This window comes from Cebus imitator, unplaced genomic scaffold (genome assembly GCF_001604975.1).
Source record: "Cebus imitator isolate Cc_AM_T3 unplaced genomic scaffold, Cebus_imitator-1.0 Scaffold291, whole genome shotgun sequence".
Lineage (NCBI taxonomy): Eukaryota > Metazoa > Chordata > Mammalia > Primates > Cebidae > Cebus > Cebus imitator.
Window position 1 is genome coordinate 3,683,535 of NW_016107606.1, and position 9,695 is coordinate 3,693,229.

Sequence of the window (9,695 nt, forward strand, 5' to 3'; positions counted from 1 at the left end):
TGACAGAGAAGATCACTGAGCCCACGAGTTGGAGGCTACAGTGAGCTGTGATTGCATTACTGCATTCCATTATGGGCAACAGCTTAAGACCCTGTATCTTAAAAACAAACGAACAAAAAAAGACTAAATCTCTGTCAGTAGTTCTCAACTGGGGCAGTTCTCAGGAACATTTGGCAGTGTCTGCAGACATTTTGATTATTATGACTGGGAAAGTCCTACTGCAATCTAGTGAGCATACAAAAGGGATGCTGCTAAAAATCCCACAATGCATAGGGAGACCCCACAACAAAGAGTTGTCCATCCAACATGTCAGTGGTGCCAGGGTTCAGAAACCCTGAGCTAGATGATTATTGAAGAACATCCAGCCAGGCACATGGCTCATACCTGTAATCCTATCACTTTGGGAGGCTGAGGCAGGAGGATCACTTAAGCCTAGGAGTTCAAGGCCAGCCTGGGCAACACAGTGAGACCCCCATCTCTAAAAGAAAAAAAGAAAAAGAACATCCAAGACTGATACGACCTTTTCTCAACAAATTAGATTGTATAAAGAAGGGACATCAACTTAGAAAATACAAATTAATTTTTTAAAATTACAAATATCATCCATAATCCCACCATCTAAATATAACACTGTAAACATCTGATTTGTATCCTTTCAGACTTTTTTTCTGTATGTATTTATTCGTTAAATTTGTATCACTGCCCTCCTTTAGTGTAGGCATTCTATTACGAGCTGGAAATAGAGCCAAACAAAACTTGTTTGTTGTTGTTTGAGACAGGGTCTCTGTCACCCAGGCTGGAGAGCAGTGGCACAGTCGTAGCTCACTGCACCCTCAACCTCCCAGATTCAACCAGCCCTCCCATCTCAGCCTCCTGAGTAGCTGCTACTACAGACACATGCCACCATACCCGGCTGATTTTTGTATTTCTTGTAGAGATGGTGTTTCGCCATGTTGCCCAAGGTGTTCTCAAACTCCTGAGCTGAGCGATCCTCCCAACTCAAACTTCAAAAGTGCTGGGATTACGGAATTCACCGCACCTGACCCAAACAGAACTTTTGTCTTTATATAGCTCACCCACAAACACAAATACTTGGGTTTCTTTTTTTTTCTTTATTTATAGGATCATAGACATATACTCAACTCGATCTTATTTCTGTATTAGGATTCTCATGTTTCTCAAATTCAAAATAAAATCAAAGGATTTTTTTTTTTTTTAACCAACCCTTGTTTCTCCTCTTTTCCTCAGAGATTGCCTAAGCAAATCGAAGAACGTAATGAAAGACTAAAAGAAGAGATGTTAGGTAAGCTTACTTTTTACTTTCACTTGATCATGAACAGCTAGGAATCTAGGATGGGGACATCGTGAATGCTAGAGAAGAACACAACAGTCAGAAATAGTTTCGGACTCTGCCTTTACTGTGGGCTGCAATGCCACAAGGCTGCTGATTTCCGAGTTATTTTGGCCCCAGAAGGGGCAGCATGGCTTAGAGAGGGTATCAGCTTTTTCAGAAACCAAATTTCCTTTTTGTTTTTCTTGGAAATTTTTCTTGCTTTCAAGAATTTAAGCATAATTCAGTTTCCCAGGATTATGCTTACATGGGATTAAAAATCCTAGGATACCACCAACCTGTATTTCAGATAACAATTACCTAAAAACAGTTGAGTTTCTTCGCTGAACTATCACTCCTTGAGGTTCATTAGGATGCAGTCAAGATCATGAGAATTTTTATTTAGAAAATGGCACTCAAAGTCCCTTTAGTGTTTGAGAACACATGAGAGGGCAGGAATTGGGAGTAAAGGGAAAGAAGACTGGGGTAGGGGTCAGGCAAAGGGATTCATTTGATCCATGTTGAGTTATTTCTCGTATTTGCCAAAGCATTTTATAGTTGGAATCAGAGAGCCTCCCACGAGCAGTCTGCTTGATTAAGAGGAGTGAGGGTTCCTGAACGCAGACTTAAGTCTATTCCACTTGTAATCTGTATGATATTTTGCTGGTCAAGATCTGCCATGTATTTTCCTTTATGACTATTTTCTAACTCTATTATTCGAATTACATTTAATAAATTGCAATCATGTGGCCCTAAAGGAAATAAGTTGGGCCTGCCTGCCATTTATGGCCTTCAGACATCAGTATCCAGAGAATGGGAACAGATTTCTCAAAGGATCATTCGGATAGCCAAGTTGATTGAGAGGAGGCCATTAACCTAGACTATTCAGAGTCTTTTGGCCCCGCCGGGTAGACTCAGACCGCAAAAATTGCTGATTCAGACTTGAGATAGCTCTGGAGCCTTCCCCAGATTTTCCAAAAAAGAAGGGGGATGGTGAGCTTTTCCCCTAATTTACATATTTAATTAAACTTGGCTGGGCACGGTGGCTCCTGGGTAATCCCAGCACTTTAGGAGGCCAAGGTGGGAGGATTGCTTGAGCCCAGGAGTTCGAGGTCAGCCTGGGCAACATGGTGAAACCCCATCTCTACAAAAAATTAGCCAGGCCTGGTGGCATGTGCCTGCCTGTAGTCCCAGCTACGTGGGAGGATCACTTGAGCCCAGGAGTTCAAGTTTGCAGTGAGCTATGATGGTGTCACCACACTCCAGCCTGGGCAACAGAGCACGTGAGACTGTCTCAAAAAAGAGAGAAAAGAACATTTTCTCATCTATTTTTATTAACAGTGATGTTTTATTTTAGTAAAAAAAAAAAAATGTATTTGCATTTAGTATTTGAATTTCCTGCCAAAAAAGATAACCTTGTGAATGGCCACAGTGGATCTGGAAGGTGTTGATCTCTTAGTCCATTTTTTTAAAAGCAGTCCAGTAAGAGACTGGTGCAAACTGAACCTTACTGCCTATTGTTAGCTCCAGGTGCATTTAAAACTTCCATTTGTCCTTGTCTTTATAAATTCTAATGCATCAGACTTTTCTGTCTCCAAGGCTTTGGGTTTTTCTTATGTCATTCTCTTCATTTGAAAAAATTCAAATTTAATTCATTCCCTCATTTGCTTCTAAAATGAATTCACCTACCATTAGACTTAACCAGCTTAAGTTGCTTGGTAAATAATGTGTGTTGTTACACATGGGTAGTTTGAATGTGTAGGTTCCTTTTTTCCCTTAATGAATATAAAAATCATGAATAAGATACTGCCCTAGGTGTTACCCCACAGTAGACAACCTAGAAGAGAGAAATCACACTATACATGGAATTTCAGCCCCCACAAGAGCTTTTGTGGTATTCTTTCCTCCTTGTTACAGATGACGTAACTTTAGTTCATGTTCTGTGAGATCCCTGGAGGCTAGACATTCTGAATGCAGATTAATATCATTTAGAAGTTCTGAGCAACCTTTCACAGTGGACTACATGATCTTTATGCTAGTTCCTGTTAACGCGATGGCTTCTATGAAGGATAAGCAGTTAAAAATTTTAAAAATCAGGTAGTGTGGGCTGGGCGTAGTGGCTCATACCTGTAATCCCAGCAATTTGGGAAGCCAAGCCCAAGAGTTCGAGACCAGCCTGGGCAACATGGCAAAACCCTGTCACTACAAAAATTAGCCACGTGTGCTGGTGTGCACCTGTAGTCCTAAGCTACTCAGGAGGCTGAGATGGGAGGATCACTTGGGCCCAGAAGATCAAGACTTCAGTGAGCCACAGTCATGTCACTGCACTCAAGCCTGGTGACAGAGTGACACCCTGTCTTTAAAAAAAATAAAATTATAAAATCAGGTAGTACGATGCCTATAGCTTTTGTTCTTTTTATTCAGGGTCACTTTAGCTATTCAGGGTCTTTTGTGGTTCCAGACAAATTTTAGGGCTTTTCTATTTCTGTGAAGAATGTCATCAGTGTTTTGACAGGGATTACATTGAATCTGTAGATCACTTTGAGTAGCACAAAATGGTTTTTTATTTAGACTTGTTCAGTATTCTTTAACTTTATTTTTCTTTCATCTCTGCAATTTTCTTTTTATTAGAAAAAAGAGCTATTTACCCATGGGGGAAAAAATCCTACTAGTGGATAGAACAGTTATTTGCTTTGCCCTTTCTAGCCTATCATTTATAATCTTCAGAACAGAAGACCCAGGGTGGCCATTAGTCCTAGTGGCACAGTCCTTGCTGGTCACAGAAGATGATCATGCTAGCTTCAAGACGATCCCTTGAGGAAAGTGGTCAGCAGCTGGATTGGTGTCTATTTAATGTCCTTTTCTCTGGAATAATTAGCCTCACAGCCATAGTAACCAAGGAATATAAGGTGTTTTGTTGTTGTTTTTTTTCTTTTGAGATGGGGTCTCGCTCTGTCACTAGGCTGGAGTGCAATGGCGCAATCTCAGCTCACTACAACCTCTGCCTCCTGGGTTCAAGCGATTCTCCCACCTCAGCCTCCTAAGTAGCTGGGATTAAAGGCATGCACCACCACACCCAGCTAATTGTTTTGTATTTTTAATAGAGACGGGTTTCTCCATGTTGGTCAGGCTGGTATTGAACTTTCAACCTTAGGTGATCCGTGCGTCTCGGCCTCCCAAAGTGCTGGGATTACAGGCCTGAGCCACTGCACCTGGCCCCAGAATATAAGGTTTAAAAGGACTTAAGGGCATGTATGGTTGATGGTGTGATGAGATGGAAATAGAGACCCTGGACATAGCATCCCAACAGGCTCAGAGCATCTTTGAGCAATTAGTCATTGATGCTTTATTTGCTTTTTTTCTAATGATTTCACAGTTTTCTTAAACAGCTGGAAAAAAAATTAGCCAGGTGCAGTAGCTCATGTCTGTAATCTTAACATTTTGGGAGGCCAAGGTGGAAGGATTGCTTGAGCCCAGCAGTTCGAGACCAGCCTGGGCAACATGGCGAGACCCCCATCTCTGCAAAAAATTTTAGAAATTAGCTGGGCGTGGTAGCACAAGTCTGTGGTCCCAGCTACTTGGGAGGTTGAGGTGGATCACCTTAGTCCAAGAGGTCAAGTCTGCAATGTTATGATTGTACCAGCCTGGGCAACAGAGCCAAGACTTTGTCTCAAAAACAAAGAAAGAAAAATGAAAAGAAAAATCTCATGTGAAACCACAATATAGGGGAAAAAAAGTAGAGTTTTATATGAATTCAAATGTACAGTATAGCATTTATAATCAGAATAATCAGGTAAGTTCAAGGACCAAAGATTTGAAGTAAGGTTGTATATGGCAGACACAGCCTTTATATCTGAACCTTTATGGGTATATTCCATTGTTTCAGTTTTACAGGATTAAATATTTTGCTCACATAGGTAAATAGTAAAAAACATATAAAAGTAAAATTAATGAGACACTTTGAGCATCCCTGAAGCTCCTGCTCGACTGTAAGATACTTAGGACGAATTCCTAGTGGTACTGCTCTGCCCTCAGGAGTACCTTGAGAGGTGTAGCTGTGGCATCTTCTGGGAAGCGTGCCTTCCTGGGGGTTGGTTCTTTACACAGGAGCTGCTGACATGAGTCATTCTTTTTGGCAGCCATGCTGGGAGGGCAAGAGATTTGTACTTGGGATGATGCTATGGGTCTCTAAACAAGCTTTGATCCCAAACAGAAAAGAATATAGGGTAAAGACATCTGTCATCATTTGCAAATCATTTTGTCCTATATGCTGGCCCAGCCAAGAAGTCTTTTGAGCAAGTGAAATTGTCAATAAATCTGTATGTGTATATTTTTGGTTCTTCCTCGATCTGTCATCTCAGTTTATTGAACTATAAGGTAGCAGATAGAATCATCTACTTTCTCCAAAAAGTAACTACTTTTTATATTGTCTAACAGGGAAGCTCTACCCAGGCAGCTTTATCCTTCTAATCACTAGAGATGGGTGTTTACAATTCATTTTTTAATATAAGCCCTCTCATCATGATTCTAATCACCAGTTGCAAAGCAAGTTACCTTTTGGGGCTGCATCTCAAATGTGGTGCCCAGAACATCAGCACCTGAGAACCTGCCAAAAATGCATGATATCAGGCCCTGCTCCAGACCTGCTGAATTAGAGATTTAGGATGGAGCTCAACAATCCAAGTTTTAACCCCTCACAGTGTTTCTGATGCACACTCAACTTTAATGACCCTGATGAGTTGAAGACAGAGTTTAGAGGCAGTCAGGTGAGGGATAAAAGGCTAGAGGAGGGCATGGCTAAGAGGGACATTCAGTTCTGCCCCAAGAGACACCTCATATCTGAGCAAAAGCAGGCATGACACTGAGTTTTATCTTTTCTTCTTTGTGTTGTAGCTGCAGCAGAGAAAAACTAGTAAGCAGACATTTCAGAATGTGTGGGCTTCCAATTCGCTAGACTGCAGATCTCAGCTCTGTATTTAGACAAGTTGCCACTGGAGGAATAGAGTCAGTCACATTACCACTTACTAGGTGTGCAGGAGATACCAGGCGTCTCTTGTCCCAGATCCTGGGTAGGGAGTATGAGCCAAAACACAAGTATGGCTTCTGTTCAGACCATTCCATGAGATGCTGCTCCTCCTACCTTAACCAAGAGCTTCCCGGTGCCTGTCGCCACCTTGACCTAGAGCAGCTACTTGAAACTTACTTACTTCCCTCAAAGAAACCATAGACAGGCCGGGCGTGGTGGCTCACGCTTGTAATCTCAGCACTTTGGGAGGCCGAGGCGGGTGGATCGCGAGGTCAAGAGATCGAGACCATCCTGGTCAACATGGTGAAACCCCGTCTCTACTAAAAATACAAAAATTAGCTGGGCATGGTGACACACGCCTGTAGTCTCAGCTACTCGGGAGGCTGAGGCAGGAGAATTGCTTGAACCCAGGAGGCGGAGGTTGTGGTGAGCCGAGATCGCGCCATTGCACTCCAGCCTGGGTAACAAGAGCGAAACTCCGTCTCAAAAAAAAAAAAAAAGAAACCATAGACACAAATACAGGGCATTGCCCCAGTAATCCACCTTCCTTTCACTAGCACCTGCTGCTGCTCCCTGCCCTGACCACTGTGGCACACGTGTGGGCCTTGTTCATAATCCAACCCAGGTTTTCCACTTACTTACCTTTACTTTCTAGGAACATATTCCTGGTCTCCTGATTCCTAAAGCCATGCAGTTGTTTACTCCTGGCCACTAGCAATCTGATGAGGGCACATTGTGAACTGAATTAAGCATACCATCTGGAGCTGGGCACGGTGACTCATGCCTATAATCCTAGCACATTGGGAGGCCTAGGTAAAAAGATCACTTTAGGGCGGTGGCGGGAGGGGGGGCGGTGTCAAGACTGCAGTTGAAGAGTTCAAGACCAGCCTAGGCAGCATAGCAAGACCCTGTCTTGATGAAAAATGAGCCAGGCGTGTGGCATGTGCCTGTAGTTCCAGCTACTGGGGAGGCTAAGGTGGGAGGATTGCTTGAGCTAGGCGGTCAAAGCTGCAGTGAGCTGTGATGGTGTCACTGCATGCCAGTCCGGGCAACAAAGTGAGACCCTGTCTCAAAAGAAAAAATATTATCTTGTATTAGTGCCACAGTCAAGAGCTACATATGGAGGTAGAATTAACACATCATTGCTAAGTTCAGCATATTCTTCTGGCTAGACCTGAGTATTGTGCGCTTTCTGCTTTGTAAGTAGTAGAAGGTCCTAGAATCAGCTCCCTCACTGAGGCTCACAAGAGAGACTGACTTGTTACTGCCTCTTTTAAGGCTGCTGAAGCTATACATGTAGGTACAGAAACCCGGAGTCTTTTTTTTCCCCACATTCCTCTTCGTGCTACTCTGGCTAATACTGTCATTACAGACCGCACACTTGCGGTATTTTGCGCTCTGGCCACCTTCCACAAGAAACCAATTCCTTGTTGTGGTTGGTTGTTCCCTCAGTAGGGGATATCAGTAGATTTTCAGTGCTTTGCTTTTTTCTTGATTTCTTAATTGCTATTCTGAGGCTTCTCTTAGGAGAATAGTTCCCACTCCTTTGAAAGTTCTTGGTAAGGCTTCTTTCAGCCCTCCAATTTACCCAAGGTCTAATAGAGGCATACCTCAGAGATGTTGCAGGTTCAGTTCCAGACCAGCACAATGAAGCGAGTCACAGGAATTTTTTAGTGTCCCAGTGCATATAAAAGTTATGTTTACGCTGGGCATGGTGGCGCGTGCCTGTAATCTCAGCTACTTGGGAAGCTGAGGTGGGAGGATTGCTTGAGCCCAGGAGTTCTGGGCTGTAGTGTGCTATGCTGATTGGGTGTCCACACTAAGTTCGGCATCAATATGGTGACTTTCCCGGAGCGGGGGACGACCAGGTTGCCTAAGGAGGGGTGAACCGACCCAGGTTGGAAACAGAGCAGGTCAAAACTCCCGTGCTGATCAGTAGTGTGATCCTGCCTGTGAATGGCCACTGCACTCTAGCCTGGGCAACATAGCGAGACCCCGTCTCAAAAAGAAAAGAAAAAAAAAAGTTATGTTTACATAATACTATAGTCTATTAAGTGTGCAACACCACTGTGTCTAAAAAAACAATGTACATAATTTTAAAACACTGTATTGCTAAAAAATGCTGACGATCTCAGCCTTCAGAGAGTTGTAATCATTTTTGCTGGAGGGCCTTGCCTCCATGTGGATGACTGCTGACTGATCAGGGTGGTAGTTGCTAAACATTGGGGTATCTGTGGCAGTATCTTTAAATAAGATAGCAAAGAAGTTTGCCACATCAGCTGCTTCTTCCTTTCCTGAAAGATTTCTCAGTAGCATGTAAAGCTGTTTGATAGCATTTTACCCACAGTAGTTCTTCCAGTATCGGACTTGGTCCTCTCAAACCGTGCTGCCACTTTATCAGCTAAGGTTATGTAATATTTTTGGGGTTTGTTTTTTGTTTTTTGACAGAGTCTCACTCTGTGGCCCAGGCTGGAGTGCAGTGGCGCAATCTCAGCTCACTGCAACCTCCACCTCCTGTGTTCAAGAGATTCTCCGGCCTTAGCCTCCTGAGTATGCCACCATACCTGGCTGATTTTTCTATTTTTGTAGACATGGGGTCTTGCCATGTTGGCCAGGCTGGTCTCAAACTCCTAACCTCAAGTGATCTGCCTGCCTAAGCCTCCCAAAGTGCTGGAATTATAAGCATGAACCACTGAGCCCAGCCAGTTTATATAATATTCTAAGTCCTTTGTTATCACTTCAACAGTGTCACAACATCTTCACCAGGAGTAGATTCCATCTCAAAAAACCACTTTTTTTGTTCATCCACAGCAAGCAACTCGTCCTTCATTTGAGTTTTATCATGAAATTGCAGCAATTCAGTCACATCTTCAAGCTCCACTTCAAAATCAAGTTATCTTGTTATTCTCACCACATCTGCAGCAACTTCCTCCAGTGAAGTCTTCATCCCCTCAGAGTCATCCATGAGGGTTGAAATAACTCCTTTCAAACTGCTGTTAATGTTGTTATTTTGACCATCTCAGCCAGCCATAGCCATATGAAGTGTATTTCTTAAATAATAAGACTAAAAAGTCAAAACTACTCCTTGTTCACCTCAGAGCTCCTCAGTGACCAGGCACATTGTTGGTGAGCAGCAATTTTTTAAAAGAAATCTTGTTCTCTGAACAGTAGGTCTCAACAATGGGCTTAAAATACTCAGTAAATCATTCTATAAATAGATGTGCTGTCAGCCGGGTGCGGTGGCTCAAGCCTGTAATCCCAGCACTTTGGGAGGCCGAGGCGGGTGGATCACGAGGTCAAGAGATCGAGACCATCCTGGTCAACATGGTGAAACCCCGT

At 43.1% G+C, this 9,695-nt stretch overlaps 1 protein-coding gene across 1 annotated transcript in view; it reads left to right on the forward strand.

Annotated features, from left to right (window-relative positions):
• TTC1 (tetratricopeptide repeat domain 1) overlaps nt 1-9,695 on the forward strand; it is a 60,541-nt gene that overhangs the window by 43,918 nt on the left and 6,928 nt on the right. The window contains exon 5 of the mRNA XM_017502121.2: nt 1,249-1,303. Coding sequence (XP_017357610.1) covers nt 1,249-1,303 — 55 coding nt within the window. The remainder of the gene's footprint in view (nt 1-1,248; nt 1,304-9,695) is intronic.